General features: G+C 40.5%; 1 protein-coding gene across 2 annotated transcripts in view; it reads left to right on the forward strand.

Annotated features, from left to right (window-relative positions):
• Window positions 1-1,408: 1,408 nt before the first annotated feature.
• Kif16b (kinesin family member 16B) overlaps window positions 1,409-23,015 on the forward strand; it is a 300,714-nt gene continuing 279,107 nt past the window's right edge. For both annotated transcript variants that reach the window (XM_027921573.3, XM_071608712.1), the window contains exon 1: window positions 1,409-1,555. In XM_027921573.3, coding sequence (XP_027777374.1) covers window positions 1,509-1,555 — 47 coding nt within the window. In that variant the 5' untranslated portion in view covers window positions 1,409-1,508. The remainder of the gene's footprint in view (window positions 1,556-23,015) is intronic.

The raw sequence follows: 23,015 nt of genomic DNA on the forward strand, positions 1-23,015 counted from the left end.
AGGTTCTAGAAACAAAGGAGACGCTATTATGATTCTAGTCTAGCTGTAGAATTCTAGGGAAGATGATGGAATAATGATTCGTTGTCTCCGTGGGTTGTGGGTTTGGAGGCATATAATTTCACTTACTGCATTAATTAAGCCCACGGAGTTCCTGATTTTCAGATGAGGCAAAAGCCTCGAGATAGTGTTGGAGCTGGGGCTCACTACCAGTATCCCTGCTACCACTTCTTGAGGGGCTCCCATTATTTGAACAATGGCCAGTGCTGGCCAACTCCTGGATGCTGTAGGAATGTGAAATACCAGTGGGGACATGTAGTGTGTGAGGGCAGAACCTCCCTTTGTGGCCCAGTTAGGGATGTAGGGGCCAAGGTTGACCCGCACATCGCAGGTACTGGCTTTGAGGGAGTGGCAGGGCATTTAGTGGACTTACCAGTTGCCATCTCTTAGTGATAGGAAGGGCTGGGCTGTTGGTGCCCATCTAACTTGAAAGGGACAGCAAGAGGAAGACAGGTCATGCCTTGATTAATGTGACCAGCAGGTGACCCTGCGGTTCACTGGTGGTCTTTTGGGTTTGTGTGAAAGAATACATGCATGCATGACTAAATGAATAGATTTCATTTTACAATAGAGGGGAGTTAGGTGGAAGCTTACTTACACTGGAAGTCCTAACCTTTAAAAAAGATAAAGATGGTTCTCCTAACTCCTTTATGATTTAAACCAAAATTGCTAACTAACATAAATGCAAGCACTTTTACTGAGATCTGATTTCAGCCAATACAACATTCCCTCCTGCATTTAAAACATCTCATACTCTTTTTATTTTCTTGGTACCCGAAATTGAGGGGTCCAAAACACATGCTTGGACATTTATAGAGTCAGCAGAGAAAGACTTAGAGTTCACCGCTAACAAACTGACCATCATCTTCTCTGAAATAATTTCAGTTTGTTCCTCTGTAAAACGGATGAGCTGTAATTCATGCACTGCTGGTAAAGCCAGGTCTTTGTTAATGGTTGAAAAATTCTGTTTTTGTTAATCGGTCTCCAGGATTGTGACCCTAGATGGCAGTGATCGACTCCTCCCGAGTTTTTCAGGGGTGAGGATGAGTTTTTCTCTCGCAATCATCCGCGGATGATCGCTCTCAGAAACTTCCCTGCTGCAGCCAGCAGGGCTGCAACCGGCGATTTGCCACGCCCCTGTGTATCCTGGCCCCGCCCATCTCAGGCTAAGCATTCTGGCTCCGCCCCTTCGCGCCGCCGGAGCCGCCTCCAAACCCCGGTTCTAGGATTTTCCGGGCCGGAGCCGCTCTGGGCATGCTCAGTGGCCTGGCAGGTGGGGCCGCCGCGCGACTCCAGGTCCGGCCCCGAGCCGAGGGGCGGGGGCGAGTGGGAAGTGGGCGGGGGCCGCGGGTTCAGTGGTAGAGTTGCCGGCGGCCGCGAGGCGCTGGCCTGGTGGGAATCCCCGCGGGTCGGACAGGGCCGGGCCGGGCCGAGCCGGGCTGGGATGAGCAATGGCATCTGTCAAGGTGGCCGTGAGAGTCCGGCCCATGAATCGCAGGTGAGTGGGACAGCTCGTCCCCCACCCTTGCTTTACCCCCACCTAGAGGAAGCTGTTCTCTAGCTCTCCTGAGAGGCCAGCGTGAATTTAAGTGTCAGGGCAAGCTCCCGGCCCACCTGATCCAGGCCGGGGCCTCTGGGGGCCTGGAGAACTTCGTGTTTTGCTGCGTTTTTCACTCTGTCCTGGAGGGAATCCTAAGGGTAAAGAGTTCAAGAGGCCAGGAAGAAGATTTCCTATAAACTGTCCCCAACCCAATAACTTGGGGAAGTTTGCTCGTTTCCCCTTAAAAAGCATCAAGGTTATCACTTCCACGGAGATACTTGGGGGGAACATGGGAATGGTGAGGGGGCACCTTGAGATGTCAGGCGCAACCCTCATTTGTGCCCACTCAGAAGTTCTGTAACTATTAACCACGCTACTTTTTTTAATGTCTTAGAGATGATTTAGAGTTTCGGAATGTGAACCCTAACTTATAAATAGTAACTTAGCAGTTCTTAACCTCGGATGAAAAGAGGGGATAGGAAAACTTTGACTAAAGTTTTGACTCCTGGGGAAAAAAGTCAAGGACACTTTGCCCTTGTTTGAAATAATGCTGAGGGCAAGAATTGTGAACACGTGTAGAATTTAATCTTGTTTTATGTTTCTACTAAGTAATGCTTTTCAGAATTATTTCACTTTTCATTCACTGAAAAGGAACCTGTGTTTCCTTTTCAATGACCTCTTTATAACCTGTTAAGAAAGATACTTTGGAAAAGTTACTTTTTAAATTGGTTTAACTTGAAAGAATGAAGTATACTTAAATGGGATGTCCTGCAAATTGTTAGGCACGGTTCACACAGAGCAATTTGTTTTTATTAATTTCTAAACTGAGTTGTTGGACATTTGACTTACCATATGGCCTCTCCCTTTTAGTCATACTAACAACTCTGGAGGTCAATGTTTGGTCCTTCTGATAGCTGATTAGGGCATCAGAAGATCATAAAATCAGGAGATTTCCATACTTCTTGACTTACCTGAATCTATTTTCTCCATTGTTGAGTAGGAAGTCATTTTTCTGATTTGGAACCATTGAAAATAAGTGCTTTTAGAAATCAGGGTGAGTTTATTTATTTATTTATTGAGGGAATATGTGTGATTTTTTTCAGGTTTCTTCTAAAGCTGTTTAGGGAACAGTTTGACTTTTCTTAAGCCATAAAAGAACATTTATGTTTCTTTTTATATCCAGTCATACAAGATAAACAGACCCCAAAGTCATTTAAATGATTTAAAAATATGGATTTTCATGTATTAGTTGTTCTTTTTCTTCTTTGGAATAATATGGAACATACTAGAAAACTATATTAGATAATTTAGGAAGTATTTATTAAGCACCTACCAAATACACAGCAATGTGCTGGGTGCTATTCAGAATACAAGGTGAATGAATTTTGTCTGATGAGTGTCTTCTAGGAGTTCCCTGTCTGGTGAGGGAGGGATGGTATAATGATATGACTCTAAAAAAACTGGGCCTTCTGGCAAAGGTGCTGTGATTTAAGTGCCTTGACAATATATACCTTAAGCCCAGGTTCATGGATCACTGGCAGAAAACAAGCCCAGAAACCATGTGCTTTGTGGAGGTAGATTGAATTGACATTTTTGCTCAGCAGGCAATTGGTGGCATCAGAATTGGGGCATGACGGAAGGAAGCAGTTGTCTAGGTTAGAGGGGAAATGGGAAGGTGGGATAGAGATACCAAGATAGTTAACTGACATAATTGACAGGATTGGCAGCTCCACCGATCAGAAGGAGGGTTTAGAGGAAAAATGTGGAGTCATTAACTGAGTTTTGATGCTCAAAGAGGTGAATAAGATTTGGGGAATGCATGGTGAAGTTGATGCTTTCTATCTTGGATATGTTGAGTTACACGAAGTATAGTTAAGTGTCACTGAAAAGTGCTATGTGTATATTGAAGGAGAAGATTCATCTCTGCTAGAGGTGTTCATCAGAAGGTTGGAGATTTGTTTTTAGGTCTTAGACCAGGATTGTCATTGGGAGATATTTTGCATATAGGCAACAGTTTTAATGTTAGGTGAGAAAGAAAGGGAGCCAGGAATTGGACATTGGGGTATAACTCTTCTTAGGATTCCAGGGAGAAGAGTGGCTTACAGCAGACAGAGGACAACCAGTCCAGCAGGCTGTCATGGTGGGAAGGGAGAAGGGTCCCCTGAAGACGGCTGTGTTTGGTGTCAAGTGTTACCAAGATGATATGACAGTAAGATGAGGTCCTCGGTCTTCGAGATGAGGATACTGGTAACCTTCTAAAGAGAGTTTCAGGGAGAGTCAAAGATCCAGAATTTGGCAGTAAAATACAAGAGGTATATAGGTGGTCAACCAAAAAATACTTGACCTAATTCATAAAAAAGATGTGCAAGTTATAATGGTAATAAGCAAAAAATTTTTTTTTCCAGTGTGCTTGGCAGATATGAACCAGTGCTGGTAAAGGAAAGGCAAAACAGACACTTTCAAGTTGATAATGGTAGAGGGTCAAAATCTCTGAAACTTTCATGTTGGAAAAATTGGTAGTAATTGTCAAGATTAGAAATTGGACCCTTTAATCTGGGGATTTCATTTCTAAGAATTATTATGGGGATTATATCCTACCTACCAAGCTGAATATATAAAGATGCTTGCTTGTAACAACAAAACTATAAATGACGTGAATGTAAAAATGTGGGGAATTTCTTAAAATTAAGGTCTAAATCCTATGGTGGAACGCTGTATGCAGCACTTAGAAAAAACATTGATCTTTCAAGCTCTCTAAGATAGGGGATTGAGAAAAGCAAGATGTCCACATTCATACACACATAGTACAGCGGCTTAAAGTTGTGTGTGTGTATGAGTTGTATGTATGTACATACACACACACACAACTATAGCTGTGTGGGACAATTCATAAGAAACGTAACAGTAGTACCTCTAAAGAGGAGGCCTGATGAAGAATATGTGAGGCAAAGATGGAAAGTTTTTTTTCTTTGTTACTGTTTGAATTTTCACATTACTCATGCATACTTTTATAATGAATAATTAACAACTTGTTTATGTAATTTTTAAAAGTTACCTAAAAAGAGCCATTGGTTCTGGAGAAAGAACTTCCTGTTGGTTGTCCATTAGTGGAAGTTGTTAAAAAAATTTTTTGATGGTAATTTTTAGAGTAGTGGAGCCTCAGGCTAGGGGGTGGCAACCAACAAGATTAAAGGGGCCTGGAGCTCAGTGTGGATGCTGTTGTAGCCAGAATCTTATGAATGGGGGCAAAATGGTAGGATACTGAGTTTTTGAGTTAGGAGCCTTTATAGTAATCTGTCCTTGTGTGGAACAGGAGTGCATGGTTCCAACCAAGATTTGATGAGTTTATTTGTTTATACTGCCTTATAGCTTATGTGGCAGAAGTAGTCATTCCAGATGCAAAGGAGCAATTATCTTGCTTAGGCATAATAGCAGTAACCTTTATTGAGAGTTTGCTCTCTGCCTGACTCTCTGGCAGGAGTATCAGGTACAGAATCTAATCTTTGCAATGCTTTGAGCAGGTGGAGACTCATTGTTATGCCATTTTACAGAGTGGGAAACATAGCTGCTTAGTCATTTTGGGTGGCTATAAAAAATACCATAAATTGGGTAGCTTGAAAACGGCAAACATTTCTCATGGTTCTGGAGGCTGGCAAGACCAAGATAAGGGTCAGGCAGACAAGGTATCTGGTTAGGGTACCTTGTTGCTGTGTCCTGACCTGGTGGGAGGGGCAAAAAAAAAAGTCTCTTGGAGGATACTAATTTTATTCACAAGGGCCCTGCCTTCAGGACCTAGTCACCCCGAAAAGGCACCACCTCTTAATATCATCTCAGTGTGGGCTAGGTTTCAACATTGGAATTTTAGGGGGCACAAGCATTCAGACTATAGCACAGTTAACTTGCCCAAAGTCACAACTATGCTTTTCAAATGAGTAAATCTTTAGCAGAAACTTAATTGTGTTCACAATTTTGGGGGCAGAAGTTTAGCAATTTGTATATTATTATACACATTTTTTGTGACTTCTTCTTTGTTCTTATTTATGTCTAGTCTTTTTTAAAAAATTGGTTCAATTTTTGCAATTTTATAGGTTTAATTTATTTTCCTCTGAGGGGATAATAAAATAATAATTTGGTAACTAATTGGTCTTACTTCCTTGTTTTCTTATGGAAAAATCTAGGTGATCCTTCAGGGCCATCTCTTCCACCCCATTGGTTTGACAATGTTGAAAGGGTTAGGGTCTTAAGACAGAGTGCCTGGGCTAAAATTTTGCCTGTTATTTATGAACTGGGTAAATTTGAGCAAGAGACTTAATTGTTTTAAATCTTAGGGTTTTTTTTTAATCAAATGGTAATAGTAGTTACATATAGTTTTCTAAGTTATAAAGATGAGGTTTCCTCCCTACATGTTTTTGAATGAGAAAATACATTTTAAATTGTACATCTTGTAGAGAGGAAAAAGGACCCATGAGGTGTACATGAATTATATGCAATTCATTCTTATACTTGCTATTCTACCTTACTCTGTTGTTTCATTAACAAATGCTGTTTGTAGATCACTAAATAGATTTCAGGTTGGAGCTATGCATTGCAGTTGATAATGTGAAAAAAAATGCAGTGTGAGATTCAAATGAGGGAATACTTGAGGATCAAGCTTTCCATATGGTACCTTGTATCTAGCAGAGGCTCCAGAGATTTCTTGTTGGGCCAGGGATGTGGCTTGTAGTAGAGTGTTTGCTTAGCATGGTTGAGGCCCTGGGCTTCATTCCCAGCACCACCACCACCACCACCACCACCACCACCAAAATAAGTAAATAAATAAATAGATAAACAAACAAATAATTAAAAATTAGCTATTACTATTATTATTTTTATAGTTTAATGACTGTACCTTTATTCAAAAACAAATATTAAAAAATGTTTTACCAAAAAATATTTATCAAGGACTGGCAGTGGGCCACCTTTGTGAATGTTTTCTCATCTAAGTCAGATTCACCTAATTCTTTCCCTTTTCTGCCTGTTCTCAGCCTTTCTTCTTGATTAACCACTCAGGTAGAATTTAATGTCATGTCTCCCAAGTTCAAAAAAGAAAGTAAAACATGCCACTGGTATTCTGACTGGGATCAGTATCCTTAATACTTTCTGGAAATTGGCATTGCCAGCTCATTGTACAGATGAGGAACAAAGACCCAGATGGTAAAGTCTTCCCAGTGCAAGAACAAGGTGGTAGCAAAGAGAAACTAGTTCCTGGTTAGTGCCAGGGTTTTGTGATGATGACAGAAACTCTTGTGTTAAGGATGGGAAGGGATCTGTGGAGATGCTTCCCTTCAGGTCCCATGCTCATTGCTCTGGCTTGGCAGCTACATTTCTTCTCCTGCCAAATGACTTGACAGAGGGTTTTTAATCCTCGTTTTATGAAGGGGAGACTGAACTCTCAGGTAATAGTGCTGGGCTGAGCCTGCTCCAGTTCCCTTTAGGGCCCTTTGTATGGGTACTTGTGGCCTCAGGATTCACAGTTGACTGGTTTCACAGATGACAGGAGCCTTTGGCCTCAGGAAAATGCTGGTTTAGTGGTCCTGAAGGCACTGCCAGATCAGTGACTTGGTGGGATGTGATGAATCCTCTAGGGGACTCTATAGCCTGGGGGAAGTGCTCTCCTGGATGTTTGGGACAAGCGGGTGGAGTTTGAATGGAGTCCTGAGGGGATATTGTCAGAGACCATTTTCTGATACAATAATTGGTAAGTACTTGGGGATGCTTTTTGGAAGTTGCTATTGCCAGCCCATTGTACAGATGAGGAACAAAGACTCAGAGTGAACCAGCCTGCCCAAAGTCACACACTAGGACCATATAGAGTCAGGATTTAAACCCAGGTCTGTCTTACCTTATTCTAGCTCTTTAAAGTTCTTCAATGAGGTATAAGACTTGATGAGGGGAGGATAGGGGATGACTGGGAGGTAAGAACAAAGTTAGTCTATTAGTAATTTTAAAGAGCAGTTGAAATTTTTGTAGAATTAGTTGAGAGGGGCTTTTCTTTGTTAAACATGGGGGTTTGGGTTTTTCTTCTCTAAAGTCCTGTGCTCACTACTAGTATATAGCTATTGGCCACATGAACTTTAAATCAAAATTTTAGTTACTCAGGTGCACTAGGCACTTCAAATGGCTCCATAACCACATGTTAAACAGCCTACATATAGAACATTCCTACGACTGTGGAAAATTCTGGGCAGTATGGTTAAACAGGACTTGATGAATGCCAACCCTGCCACTCCTAGCTTCATGTCTTGGCACTTTAGTTGTGTGCTTCAGTTTCTTCATCTGTAAAATGGTGGTCTTCACAAAACTCTCCTCATTGGGCTGAGATGGAGATGGAATAAGTAACATTTCTGACAGTGCCTGGCTCCAAAGTAAAAGTTATATAAATAAATATCGGAATCTACTGATGGTTTCAATACAGTATATATTGTTCCTACACAAACAAGAGGATGCAAATACACTGTTTGAAAGTAGTTATCTATGGATCATGGAATTAAAAATGACTTGCAATTTGATTTCTTTGGTACAGTCTTACACATAACACATCTTTTATAAGCGTGTGTTATTTCACAATAAAAATTGGTGTTTTCAGAAGTTTCATTTAATGGAAATAATAATAACAGCACAGCAACAATGAACACGTATTTACTGTTTGCCAAGTGCTGGGCAAAGTACTTTTTATACTTTTTATACATGCCATTGATTTTCCTGACTGTTTGTGTCACAGAGTTCAGGATGGCTAAGTGCCTGGTGACCATAAAGAGCTGAAATATGGCCCATGATGATCTGATTCTAGACTAAGGTGGAGTAGTGAAAGGAAAGGCAGCATCAAAGAACAAAATTTACAAACAAAACCTATTTTTATTATGAAGATAACACATGCTTATAAAAGATGTGTTATGTGTAAGATTGTACCAATGAAATCAAATTGCAAGTCACTCTTAATTCCACGATCCATAGATAACTACTTTCAAATAGTGTATTTACTTCCTCTTGTTTGTGTAGGAACAATATATACTCAAGTGGAAGACTGACTACTTTTCCCAAAGGTGGTAATGCTGGGCACAGAGCTGGCTAGGGTGGATGAAGGTACATGATGGCCACTTGAGTTGGTTCAGGATGCTGATGGGAGATCCAGGGATTAGGAGGTGAGATAACCCATCTGGGTGAATCATCAGCTCTGCAAATGCACATTTGGAGGTCACTGTGTTAGTGACTGGATGGATTTTTTCATCAGAGGAATCAGATAAAGCACAATTGCTACAGGAGCAAGTCTCTTATTGTTATTAGAGCATTACAGTCATACATAGTAATTGGGTTCATTTTGACAAAATCATACATGCATGAAATTTGATTTCAATTCCTGTTCCTCACCCCCACCACTCTCCCTTTCCTCTTTCCAGGAGCAAGACTCTTTATTTTAATTTTTTTTTAGTCATACATGACAGCAGAATGTATTTTGACATATAATACATACATGGAATGTACATACATCAATCATTGTCTATTCTATTCTGCTGCCCTTCCTATCCCTTCTACTCCTCCCCTCCTCTCCCATCCTTTCTCTCTATCCAATCTAATGTGACACACTTTTTTTTCTTTTTCTCATCACAACATCATATATGTATTCTGTATAACAATGAGGTTCTCCTTCCATCTTCCATGCAACTCCCCTTCTCCCTCTTTTTCCCTCCCACCTCTCTTCCCTATTTAGTGGTAGTCTTCTTCTCATGCTCTTCCTCCCTATCCCATTTTGAGTCAGAGAAGACATTCAGCATTTGTTTTTAAGGGATTGGCTAACTTCACTTAGCATAACTTGCTCTAATGCCATCCATTTGCCTGCAAATGCCATGATCTTGTTATTTCTTAGTGCTGAGTAATCTTCCATTGTGTATATATGCCACATTTTTTAATCCATTCATCTATTGAAGGGCATCTAGGTTGGTTCCACATTCTAGCTATTGTGAATTGTGCTGCTATAAACATTGATGTGGCTGTGTCCCTGTAGTATGCTCTTTTTATGTCTTTTAGGTATAGTCTGAGAAGGGGAATAGCTGGGTCAAATGGTCGTTCCATTCCCAGCTTTCCAAGGAATCTCCATACTGCTTTCCAAATTGGCTGCACCAATTTGCAGTCCCACCAACAATGTATGAGTGTACTTTTTTCCCCACATCCTCGCAAGCACTTATTGTTGTTTGACTTCATAATGGCTGCCATTCTTATTGGAGTGAGATGGTATCTTAGAGTAGTTTTAATTTGCATTTCTCTGATTGCTAGAGATGGTGAGCATTTTTTCATGTATTTGTTGATTGATTGTATATCCTCTTCTGAGAAGTTTCTGTTCAAGTCCTTGGCCCATTTGTTGATTGGGTTATTTGCTTTTTTGTTGTTTAACTTTTTGAGTTCTTTGTATACTCTAGAGATTAGAGCTCTATCTGATGTTTGAGGGGTAAAAATTTGTTCCCAGGATGTAGGCTCCCTATTCACCTCTCATTATTTCTCTTGCTGAGAAAAAACTTTTTAATTTGAATTTGTCCCATTTGTTGATTCTTGGTTTTAACTCTTGTGCTATAGGTGTTTTATTAAGAAATTTGGGGCCTGCCCCCACGTGATGAAGATTAGGGCCAACTTTATCTTCTATTAGACGCAGAGTCTCTGGTCTGATTCCTAGCTCCTTGATCCATTTTGAGTTGACTTTTGTGCATGGTGAGAGAAAGGGATTCAATTTCATTTTGTTGCATATGGATTTCCAGTTCTCCCAGCACCATTTGTTGAAGATGCTATCCTTTCTCCATTGCATGGTTTTAGCACCTCTGTCTAATATAAGGTAGTTATGATTTTGTGGATTTGTCTCTGTGTCCTCTATTCTGTACCATTGGTCTACCAGCCTGTTTTGGTGCCAGTACCATGCTGTTTTTGTTACTATTGCTCTATAGTATAGTTTAAAATCTGGAATCACGATACCACCAATTTCACTCTTCCTGCTTAGAATTACTTTAGCTATTCTGGGTCTCTTATTTTTCCAGATGAATTTCACGATTGCTTTTTCTGTTTCTGCAAGGAATGTCATTGGGATTTTGATGGGAATTGCATTGAATCTGTAAAGTTCCAGGAGCAAGATTCTTATTGAGACTTCTTGCTGGAGCAGAAGGGAGACACAGCAATGACCAAGAGAGTGTCAAGCTGGCTGTTGGGGACAAAGAGGGAGATCTATTTTTACTCCAATGAAAGGGTAGTAGGGCTGGGCTAGAGTTTAGAATGTTAATAATTTCAGGTGCATTTCAAAAGATGTTTTTCTTTTCCTTGGTCAGTGTTTCAACCTTGAGGGACAGGGTAGTATTGCTGTCATCCTGGCACCAATTGTTCATCTCTCATATTGATGCTGCATCCTGCATAAACATCTTTACACTATAGTTTGAGTTCCTGTAGCTGTTGAGAGACTAGATAGGTGGGAGGCTGGAAGAAAACACAAATCATGTAACAAGTTAAGGGTTCTGGGAGTTTGCTGTTTTGGTGACTCCCCAACAGTTTTATCTTTTATGTTGATTGTCCTTGGAGAGTCATGGCAGGGGAATCCTGGCCTTTATGATGCACCTGGTTTTTGCAGCTGATAAGACTGAGAGTTGAAAGTGTAGGGAAAGGCACATATCATGCTTTTAATAACTAACAAGCTATGAGTGCAGGTGGGAGGGCAGAGGAAAGCACATGCCATGCTTTTAATAGCTAACAGGCTGTGAGTTAAGGTCCAGGAGTGCATTTGCCCTTTTTGGTGGGGTGAGAAGTTGGGTGGGGGCTCTGACTATCTCTTCCCTCACTCAAGAGTTTTTACTATCTACATAGTGCTGCTTTTCATGGGGGTTCCTGACAGTCCCAACTTGAAGGAAGTGAATATTGTCTTTCAGAAGACCACAATAAATGAGAGCAAGGGGATAGCAATACTGTGTAACCAAGGTCGAGACCAGAGCTCTTCAGTAGCTGGCTGAGGGACCTGGGTAGTTGTTGTTACTCTGTAAGGTTTACTTGCTTGTTATATAAAACAGCAGTGCTCCCAAGTGTGTTCCAGGGACAGCTGTGAATTGTTGAGACTCTTGTAGGGGGTTCATAAAGTCAAAACTGTTTGCACAGTAGTACTAAGGTGTTATGTGCCTTTTTTATTCAAGAGTTTTTACTGTCCTCATAATGCTGCTTTTCATGGGGGTTCCTGACTGTCCCAACTTGAAGATGGTGACAGCTGTGATGGAAGTGAATGTTGTCTTCCAGAAGACCACAGTAAACGAGAGCAAGGGGATAGCAGTACTGTGTAACCAGTATACAGTGTTTTCCATATACATTAACTATGATGTCTAATGATGTTTTGGGGCTGTGGGCTGTGCATTTTGTTTAAAACATTTCTTAGTTTTAATTTCTAATATGGTAATTTTCACTGGATATGATTGATGTTAATAAAAACTCATTGGGCTCCTCAGTAATTTTTAAGAGTGTAAAAGGGTTCTGAGGTCACATTTGAGAACTATTGTAAAATAATGCTGCATATGTTGTTGGGGAGATAAGATGAACTGTGTACCATCAGTGAACCATTGCTGTTACTGTTTCTTTCCATCACTGTTGTTACTAACAGCCACAATTAAGGAGGCAAGAGTGGAGGACTGAGCAGTGGAGGGTGGGCAGGGGGCGGGGAAAGCAGGAGAGTAGACTGTCATGCCTTGCCCTGGGTTCCAGGCTCTGGAAGGAGAGAGCTCATCAGTGTTGGAGGCTCTGCAGGTCAAGGCCTGAGCCCAGCTGGCTGGGTTAGGCCACCAGATTAGGCTAAATGGCTCTGGAGGGGACTAATGAGCTATGGGAGGTGCTGCCATAACTGCAGGAGGCTGGGGGATGTGTGTGAGCCACAAGGGCATGGAGGTGGCACCTGTTGATTGCCCTTCCCATTAATGGTGAGATGAAAGGAAGGAGAGAGCCTAGATCCTGTTTACCTGGGAAGAATTTGGCTCCTGTAATGACATCTTTTCAAACTCCTTTACTCCTTGTTGGAGGCACACAGTCTGGCTCAGATCCCAGCTCTCACCTGGGCTTTGCAAACCCAGGCTTGGCAGAGGACAGGTGTTTTGTCTGTCTTTTTATTTTAACAAAGAAAGAGCAGGTAGGGAGTTAGGGGTTGGAGAAAGGAGGCTGAAGGGACAAGGGAGGGAAGTAGGGGTTGGCTGGATAGAGAAAAGGGAGTTTCTCCCGTGGGGAGTGAGAGCTCTGCTGGTTTGGGTGGGCTTCCATCAGGAGGGCTGTTGCTCTTGATGACTCCTAGAGTTCAGAGCATGTGGAAATTTTTTCTTTCTTTTAGGTGAACTTTGAAAATAATGTGAAATAAATGGCTTATTTATTTTTTATTTAAAAATATCTTTAGTGTGCACAATATTCAAGGTATAAATATTATGAATATAACATATAGCATTTTAAAAAAGCTCTTTGATTACTTAGAGTGTTTACTAAACATAATCTGAGATTAAACTTCTGTTGCTTTGCTACAAAGGTGGAGAGAGAGAGAGAGTGTGTGTGTGTGTGTGAGAGAGAGAGAAATAGGGGGAGAGAGAATGCTAGAGAGCATGTGCGCCAGAGGGAGAGAGATAAATCCATGTGTGTCTTTCCATCAGAGAGTTTGTTATGGAAAGCTGAGTCCTTGTCCCTGTGCCAATCCAATAACAAGAACATGGTTTTGAGAAAAAGGAAAAAGTAGTTTTATTGCTTTGCTAGCAAAGGAGAAACATAGGGGTCTCCTGTCCCAGAGGCTGTGATTCTGCCCATGAGCAGGAACAGGGGTCTTTTTAAGAGGTAATTCAAAGGCTACATTCCACATGTTCTTTGTTGGAATTGTAATTCACTTGTTAATTTGGGAGTTAGTCCATTTCTGAGATCTTCTGGTACCATCCCTAAAGGCTGGATTACTTAGTTCCTATGGTGGGTATGTACTCAAGGACAGATAAATCTGCTTAAAATGGGGAAGAAAGGTAGCTCTGTTTCCCTTGAGATTAGGGAAGGGGAGAGATTAGGGAGGAGTAGGGACAAAGGAAGAGAAAGAAATGTCCATTTAAAAACTAAGTTGCAGTGGCAGAGCAGCAAGGACTATATTCAAAGCATGAAGTGGACCACTGTTGCAAGGTTATTTGAGATATGCAATTGCATAATATAAAGCCCTTTGATCTAAAATTGTTTTACTTTATATACTCTTATTTCATGATTATTTTTCTAAATCAGTTCAATAGTTTTTTACTGTTCACAGGTTTAGAAGTGGGATGCAATATTACCAAAGGGTTTTTTTTTTTTTTTTTTTTTTTTGTGTGTGTGTGTGTGTGTGAAAGAAAATGTGTTAATTATAGTTAAACTTGCAACTCAAGGGAAGCTGGGACGGTGTTTTGTTAATACCTGGCCCCATACTGAGGACTGAGAACCTCCAGTTTGTTTCCATGTCTTTGTTATCTCCACTTATGAAAAGATGGAGTCAATTCTTCAGGGGAGGTCCATGCTGGCCCCCTTGGACTTGGACCTCTTCATCTTGTCAGGCACCTAGAAGGCAACTGCCAAAGAGGGCCTCCTGGGAGGTTCATCATTCTTATTGGCTCTGGTGTGGGCATTTGTGTTCCCCGCTCTTTCCATCTCCCCATATAGTCATTATTCTCCTTTGCTGCCCAGTGGAGGAAAATAGCTGTTTCTGCATTTATCGATTTATTCATAGATGTTTGAATAAATATCAGTGGGCTCTATATACTTTATTATAAATTGAGAATGTTAGTGCTTTTAGTGTAATGGTCTTGATAAGTAATTTTGGTCATTAATAATTATTTTTGGATACTCATTCACTTACTAGAAATTCTAAATCCCATGTGGTCATTAACTAATTTTATTCTTTTTTTTAATATTTATTTTTTAGTTGTAATTGGACACAATACCTTTATTTTATTTATTTTTATGTGGTGCTGAGGATTGAACCCAGGGCCTCACACGTGCTAGGCGAGTGTTCTACTGCTGAGCCACCACCGCAACCCTCTAATATTATTCTTAAAATTAGCTACTGCAAGGGTGACGATCATTAGCTTTGGTTTATGGATGAGGAAACAGGATCAGAGAAAGACCAGGTCGTGACTCAAATGTCACTTCTTCCAAGAAGCCTGTATCAGATTAGTCTGGCTTTTTGGCTTTGCAGCATTTATCATTATCTGAATTTATACATGGTGTACACACGTATGTAGTTTTGTTTGCCTGTTCCTCCTCTTTGTTAACTCCATGAGAGCCAGTAACTGCATGGATCTTGTTCGTGGCTGTTTTCCCAGGGCCTAACCAGTGTCTGGAAGAACAGAGGCATTCAGGAAATATTTGTTGCCTCAATAACTGCCTCTCTCCTACCCTCTGTACACCTTGCACTTTGTGTGGATGTTTGCAAGAAACTAGGAATCCATAGCCTCAGCACTAGTATGCCTCACATTATTGCCTATGAGGGGAATAGGGAATCCTACTAGTCCTCCTGTTAGATACAAGAAGAAGGGAGAGATGGAAGAGCTGGTGAGGAACCTGGGTAAAGAATGACAGCTTCAGCTCTTTCCCTGTGTTAAGTTTATTACATGTACATTACACACCCAATGCTCTGTTATGTTTATCTCTTGAGTTAGAGAATTGGAGGTACAACACTCTGCTGTGTTTATTTATATATTTATGTGATAGAATACCTTGCCTCAGAAAAAGTGTTTAAAACTTTTTTTTATTATTTTGAAGTAATTTTAGACTTAAGTTGCAAAAATGATGCAAAGTTCTATATACCCATTACTCATCTTCCCCTAATATTAATGTTTTACATGGCACAGGGTCCAAAATCAAGAAATTAATAGTGGTACAATTTTTTTTTAAAAAAATTAAACTTTATTTAGATTTCACAAGTTCCCATTATTGTCCTTTTTCTGGTCCAGGATCATTTTATTTAGTTGATATGTCTCTTGGTATCTTCTGGTATGTCACAATTTTTTAGTATTTCCTTATTTTTCATGACCTTGATTTTTGAAGAGAACTGGTCACTTGATTTTTTTCGTGATCCTCATTTTGGATTTCTCTGATGTTTTAAATTGAGGTTATACAGTTTTGGCAAGAATACCAGATAAGTGATTTTGTTTCCTTCATATGGTTTGGGAAGTGGGTGACATGAAACCAGCATGTTAGTTTCTTTTTTTTTTTCCTTAAATTTTTAGACATTGATGGACCTTTATTTTATTTATATATTTATATGTGGTGTTCAGAATTGAACCCAGTGTCTCACACATGCTATGTTAGTGTTCTACCACTGATCCACAATCTTATTACAGGTGACAGTGACCTTGATTTACTTTGTTAAGGTGGCATCTGCTTAGTTTATGCACTGCAATGTTTTATTTTTTTTCTCATTAATTAAGTATCTCAGGGAAGGATACTTTTGCAGGAAAAGTTTCTGACTTCAGTTTGCCACAGGATTTGCCCCCCATGGAAATACATCTCAGATTTTCTAATAAAAGTTATTGTGAATATAAGATTCATTTAAGATATTTGCCCCCTCTTATTTAGTGAAAAAAGATTTGTCATATTATTGGAAATGCAGGAGTTTTGTGTTTTGGAAAGCTGTACAGAACTGTGTATAGAAGCAGCAAGACATTTATCAGGTCAATGCACACTGATACTTTCTACTTTCTACTATTTTATATTTTTTTTAAAAATGTGGTTGTTACGCTCTAAATTGATTTTATGATCTGCAGTTGAAAAACACTGGTGTAGTGAATTTGTTATCCAGACAAGTTGGGGAAATTTGATTTTTGAAAATAAGAGAGACACTAAAATTAGGGTGGTATAGAGTGAATGTCATTTCTTTCCTCTGAGAAGCAGAATGTGGGGCGGTAGGTGATGTTGGAGGAGATTGCTTGAGATCCCAAAGAGGATTAATCAAGCTTAGAATGAGAATTTTAAACTTTTTAGAGTATGTGTTTAGAACGCACTATGAGATGGCTTGTGATGTCTCACCTGGTTGCTGCTGAGAGCCATAGCCAAGTAGGAATGACGCATGGCAATTTCCTTGTCAGCCTACCCAATGTTGCTTAGAGGGAGGACTCTCCATTGTGGAAATGGGCTTGCCTTGGACCCAGGTCATTTGCAGTGACATTGCATGAATGTTTGAGAAAGGTGACCCTGCTCAAGGACCAGGGCGGATCCGGGTTTAGGGCGGTTCCAGGTTTAAGGTGGATCCTGCTGGGAATAGGGCATATCCTGCTGCCTCAGGCGCCTGCTCCTTGAGTTCCCGTTGAGTTCTCGCTGGATTCAGAGAGTATTTGGGATGCAGAGCCCGGTGGAGGTGGAATTTTCCCCAGAATGTGCGTGTAGAGTGCCGGTGACAGTTCGAGAATAAAGAGTTGCTGTTTGAATCTACAAGGTGTGTGGTGGCTCGGTTATTTTGTGCCCAGCCAGACTGCGGCAGGTTGCTCTGCTGATTCTTATTTTCTGGGTCTTATTAACAGAGTCTAAGTAATCACAGTGATTCTACTTGGGGTCTTGGTGAGCTCCATAGGAGTGAGACTTACAAAAGTTCTTCAGGGCCAGGCATTGGTAGTGCATATGCAAGTGACTCAGGAGGCTGAGATAGGACGATTGAAAGTTGGAGGCCAGCCTCAGCAACTTAGGGATACCATGTCTCAAATAAAAAATAAAAAGGGATGGGTGTGTAGCTTGATGGTAAAATGCCCCTTGGTTCTATCCCCCAGTACCAAACAAACAAAAAAAGTTCTTCAGGGAACTTTGAAGACAGTGATTCAAGGTGATGAAGACTAGCTCAAAAGTGAAAAAAAAAATTGTGGAGATAAAGCTTTTGAAAGTGGATTTTTGTCTGTTTTCTTCCTTTTCCTAAAGCTAATGTTTTCATATGAGCCGTCTCTACTTCATCAAATAGAAGGGCAGTTGTGAGAAAACTGTCAGTACACCTGGTGTCCATGTGATATGATTTAACTAAGATGCCTTTCTTTCAGTTATCATGTTGTTGTCGTCTTCTTTTTGAAAGTTTTTAACTTTTCATTCTGAAACATTTACAAGTTTTAAAAATAGTAGAGTTTTATTCTACCTTTTGCCTAACTTCCCCAAATATGATTATCTTCTGTTACTATAGTAAAATGATTAAAGCTAGGAGAGTAACATTGACATGATATTATTGACTTATGTACAGACTTTATTTAGATTTCTTAAATTGCCCTAATAATGCCTTTTATCTGCTCCAGGATTTAGTCTAAGATTCCACAGTGCATTTAGTTGTCATTCTTAATTAAACTTTTTTTGTTATTAGGCCAATATAGGCCAACTTTGCCTACATTGATGTAATATTATATTTCTCCCAGAATAGCTCTGTGCATTCAAAGGATTGAGGAATTATACCTTCTTTGTTGGAGTATATATAGACATTTTGAGCTGTTAACACCATGGAGGAATTAATTGTTCAGTCTCATGAATCAAATGAAAAAGACATGTGGAGATTAATCCTTGATGGGTGGAAAGGGTTAGAGTTCAGAGTGAGTGTGGGAAGACAGGTCTCAGCCCTGTGTCAAGGATTGGATTCAGACAGAATTAGTCCAGTTGTAGTACAGAAGCCACAAACTCAATGCCTAGAGTAATTCCTAATTAGAAGCTTTGAGCACAGAGGAAAGGATAAATGGCAGGAGAGTCTCAGCCTCAGAATTGGCGAAGTAAGAGGGCATGGTAGACCTTTTGTTACAAATTTAGTTTTAGTGGCTTAGAACTAGAGAAACCAAAGAAGTTTATTTTTTGCTCCGGTAAGCACACAACTGTAATTTTTCCCAGTTAGCAGGTGTCTTTTTCCATCTTCTGGTGCCTAACTGTCATCTCTGTCTAGCCAGTGGAAGAGGGTGAGTGGGTAGAAAGGACACACCCACTTTTTTGTGCTAATGGAGGAGACATACTTCCCTAATGCTTACCTTCCATTGGTGGGACCTAGTCACATGGCTATGCCTGGATGCAGGGAAGGCTGGGAACTGTAAGTACTGACTGCGAATCACTTTCCAGCTGCAGTTCTATACCATCAAAAGGAAGGTGTCCATTTTTTCTGTACTCTGTTTCTGGAAAGATAGTGTTTCTCTGTTCTAACCTGTGGTGCCGTTCACCACCTCTGCATTTGCCATTTTGTCTGCTGGAGGTCTTTCTTTCCTAGATGTCTACACATCTTGCCCTTTCCCTGCTTAGAATTTTATCCAAATGTCATCTCCTCAGTGTGGGCTTCCTCAGTTAACCCATTGAAAATGACATCCTCTACCCCTGGCATTTTCTATCCCCTATTTCCGTCTTTTCTCTTTTATAGTACTTATCACAATTTGGTATCTTATATATTTTCATTACTTGATGCTTTATTGTCTGAACCCCTCTATGAGCATTGGAGCCATTTCTATCTTGTTCTTGGATTATATTTGATGTACTTGGCGTGTAGCAGGTGTTCAAGTATTGAATGAAAATGGAAACCTGGACTGTTAAAATCCCTAAAATCTCAGATTTTGGCAAAGATTATAGCTAAAACAAACAAGCAAACAGTCTACTATGTAGGCCAACCAGATCATCTCTGTGGGTGTGATGCTGTCTGCCAGCTGCCAGCCTGGCCCTTGGGTGGAGGGCCAGGTGCCAAGGGCTGAAGCTGGAAGACATGGATTTGCATTCTGGGTCTGCCACTTGCTCATTTTGTGTATTGCTTATTGGGTATATTGTTTCACTTCTCTTGGCCTCAGATCCTCCTTTTAAAACACAAGTCTGATAGTCTACTCCTTTCCTCCTCCTCCTATGTTACTGTGACAATTAAATGAGGTAGATGACACATAACAACAACCACTTGTGGTGGATGCTGAACTAGCGTTTGCTGAGTTAATGGACTTGTTGAGTGTCCAAATGTTCTGGCCCTTGTCCTAGGTCCTGGGGATAAGTGTCAAGTTGGACAATCCCAAGAGGCTTCTAGAAGGAACGTTGCTTAACTTAGATCTTGTAAGATGGGAAGATTCACAGCAAGAAGAGGATCTTTCAGTTATCCAATCTTTAATGAGCATCTCTGTGTATAGGGTTCTGTTTAGAGTTTGGAGATTAATTGGTGAAAAGGACAGATAAAGTGACTGCCCCTGGGGAGCTTATTTCTGTAAAATACCAGTCTGTAGAATTATAGTGCTTTTTTTTGAAGGGGGTACTGGGGATTGAACTCAGGGGCACTCAACCACTGAGCCATATCCCAGCCCTATTTTGTATTTTACTTAGAGACTGGGTCTCATTGAGTTGCTTAGTGCATTGCCATTGCTGAGGCTGGCTTTGTACTTGTGATCCTCCTGTCTCAGCCTTGATAGCCTCTGGAATTACAGGGGTGAGCCACTGTGCCCGGCTGTAGAATTGCAATGTAAGGCACAAATCTAATTTAGTTTTTTTTGTTGGCCACATTAAAAAAGAGAAAAGAAATGGATGAAATTAACTTTATTTAATGTAACCCAGTATTTAAAAAAAATTGCAATTTCAACATGTAATCAATATGAAAGTATTAATGAAATATTTTACATTCCTTTTTTTTTCTCTGCCTTTGAAATCTGGTATATGTTTTATACTTATGGTACAACTCAGTTTTGACTAGCCACAATTCAAATGTTCAGAAGCTACATGTGGCTAATAACTGCCCTGCTGGACAGCATAGGCCTAGTGAGTAAACAAAGGATTATAATTTAGTAGCAGGTGGTCAGAGTTCTATAAGGAAAATAAAGCACATTAAAAGGGTGGATAACCATAGGTAACAGTGGTCAGGGAAGGACCTTGTGTAGGTGATACTGATGAAAGAGGTAAGGTGGTGAGTTGTGGGAGTATGTGGGAAGAATGTTCTAGGCAGAAATGACAGCAATTGCAAAGGCCCTGTGGCAGCAGTATACATGGAATATTCAGTGGATACTACGAGGCTCATAAGTCCTGAGTGCAATGAGGAGGGGCATGTGGTGGGTCATGTAGGTCCTAATAACCCATGGAAAGGTCTTAGATTTTTATTATAAGTAATGTTGGGGCCATTGGAGGGGTATAAACATGGGTGCACTCATCTAACTTATGTTGTCAAAAGGTCACTTTGGCTGCTGGTGGGTAATGGACTCTTAAGCGGGTGAGAATGGACACAGAGCTGGATGTGATGGCACATGCCTGTAATCCCAGTGGCTTTGGAGGTTGAGGCAGGAGGATTGAAAGTTCAAAGCCATCCTCAAAAAAAGTGAGGTGCTAAGCAACTCAGTGAGACCCTGTCTCTTAATTAAAATATAAAAGAGGGCTGGAGATGTGGCTTAGTGGTTGAGTGCCCCTGAGTGCAATATCAAAAAACAAAACAAAAACAAACAAACAAAACAAAACAAAAAAACTCAAAAAAATGGACACAGGATGATTTGAGCAAGAGGCGTGAATGTGTATGATCATGATCATTCATATGACAATTCACTAAGCAAGCATTATTGACCAAACAAAGAGCAGAGTGTCGTATTAGGCACAGAGTATGGAATGGATTTCTGCCCTCAGGAAGCTTAGACCAGAGAGCCAGTGACCAGAGGGGTTGAGTAGAGGAGCAGTGCGGGATGTGTCTTGTTGGGGAGGCAAGATGTGAGGCCACTTGGCGAAGCTTAGTTTTTGCTGGGCTGATCACCAGACTAGGATGTCAGGAAAGAGCTTCTACCTAAGTGACCTGTAAATTCCATTTGGCACTGAGAACAATAGCTTTTATTCTGTTGGCAGTGGACAACCACTGAAGGTGAGCTGGAGAGATGTGGGCTGATGTTATCAGTGTCTGATAAGGTCAGTGGCCTGTGTTAGGAGGAGGAGGATGGTAAAGGAGAGAAGTAGGAACAGTCTAAAGGCTGGCTTTCCACCAGTGTAATTCCAGTATAACTTATACTGAACTTCTACTAACAAATAGTTTTCAGATTTTCTGATGACTGATAAATGAATTGATGAATCAGTGGGAAGGATTTATTTTTCTTTTCCTGGCACATCAAGTGCTCGTGATATTGATTTGATTGTCTTTGATTTGATCTTGGCTGTAATTCCTTTCTCTTTTGATTTTGAAGAGTCAGAATTTTGTGGTTGTTTTTCTTGTGCCATCTTTCCTCTATTTCCTTGTAGTATACTTTGATTTTTGAGGAGCAGCTATCATTAATCAGTACTGGATAAACCTGATACATTTTCTTAGCCTTTGAAGCATGTTTGTAGTTATTGATTTGCTGTTTCTTATCTATTTGTTTATTTATTCATCCATTTAGCAGACATTAAATGCTTTTTGCCTGTGGGAAACTACTACTTTTGGCTTTGGACTGCAGCCTAATTAAATCAGTGAAATTTCTTTGGGAATCTCACTGCCCTGTGATCTCAAACTTTTCATCATGCTCATGCACAGGGAAGGATGTGATGTAGGCCTGAATGGAAAAGGAAAGATTATCAGGTGGTTCTAAAGTTTTGTTCTGGCATTGGTACCAACCACCTACATAATTTTATATGTGTTATTGATCTTCTGATCTCATCTTGCTTCACCTGTGCAATGAGGATACTCATGCCTTATTTATAAGGTTATAGTGAGGGCTTAAGGAATTAATGACTGTGAAGTGCTTGAACAGAGTAGTCACAGTCCATTGTTAACTATTATAATTTTGTCTTGTCTCTTAGGATTTTCATGAGTACTATGGTTATGTGGACTAGAATCTTACATAATACAATAAAGAATGGACAGAGTCCACTTCTCACCAAGTACTCAGTTCTGCTGTGTAGATGATATGGAACAGTGAGTTTTTGGAAAAAGGAAGATCAGTATTAGCCTAAGCCTGCATGCATCATGTTATGGGGGAAGTTGAGCTTTGAGGTCCAAATAGGCCTAGCATGATGAAGAACAGTGTTTTCTTGGTGACTTTGTCATCTTTCAGCCATTGAACATTCCCTGAGTCTTTTCTTTGGCCAGGAATGAATAAGAGTATGATTTCTGTTTCTTAAGTAGCTCATGATCTTGTTGAAACAACAGAAACAAAGAAAGCCTCACAAGTTCTCTAGGTAGTAATGTTGCTTTCAAGGCATGGCAGTGTGGGGGTGGGGAGTTGTTTAGTGGCTCCTTCTGAGGGCAAGAGAAACATCCTAGAGAGTGTGCCCATGACTGAGGACACATTCAGAGGCTCTAAACTGGCCTGTGATTAGAGAAATGCAAGGTATCGAACTTCAGGTGGGTGGTAAGAGGAAAGTGGAGAGCTACGAAGTTCCAGAGTATTTTACCAGTTGTGCACTTTGGACGTTATTATTGTTCCTGTTCATTCTTCTAAAAATTATTTAACTGTAAGCTGATTCTTTAGGTAGCGGGACCCAC

The sequence above is a fragment of the Marmota flaviventris genome, chromosome 2, assembly GCF_047511675.1.
Source record: "Marmota flaviventris isolate mMarFla1 chromosome 2, mMarFla1.hap1, whole genome shotgun sequence".
Taxonomy (NCBI): domain Eukaryota; kingdom Metazoa; phylum Chordata; class Mammalia; order Rodentia; family Sciuridae; genus Marmota; species Marmota flaviventris.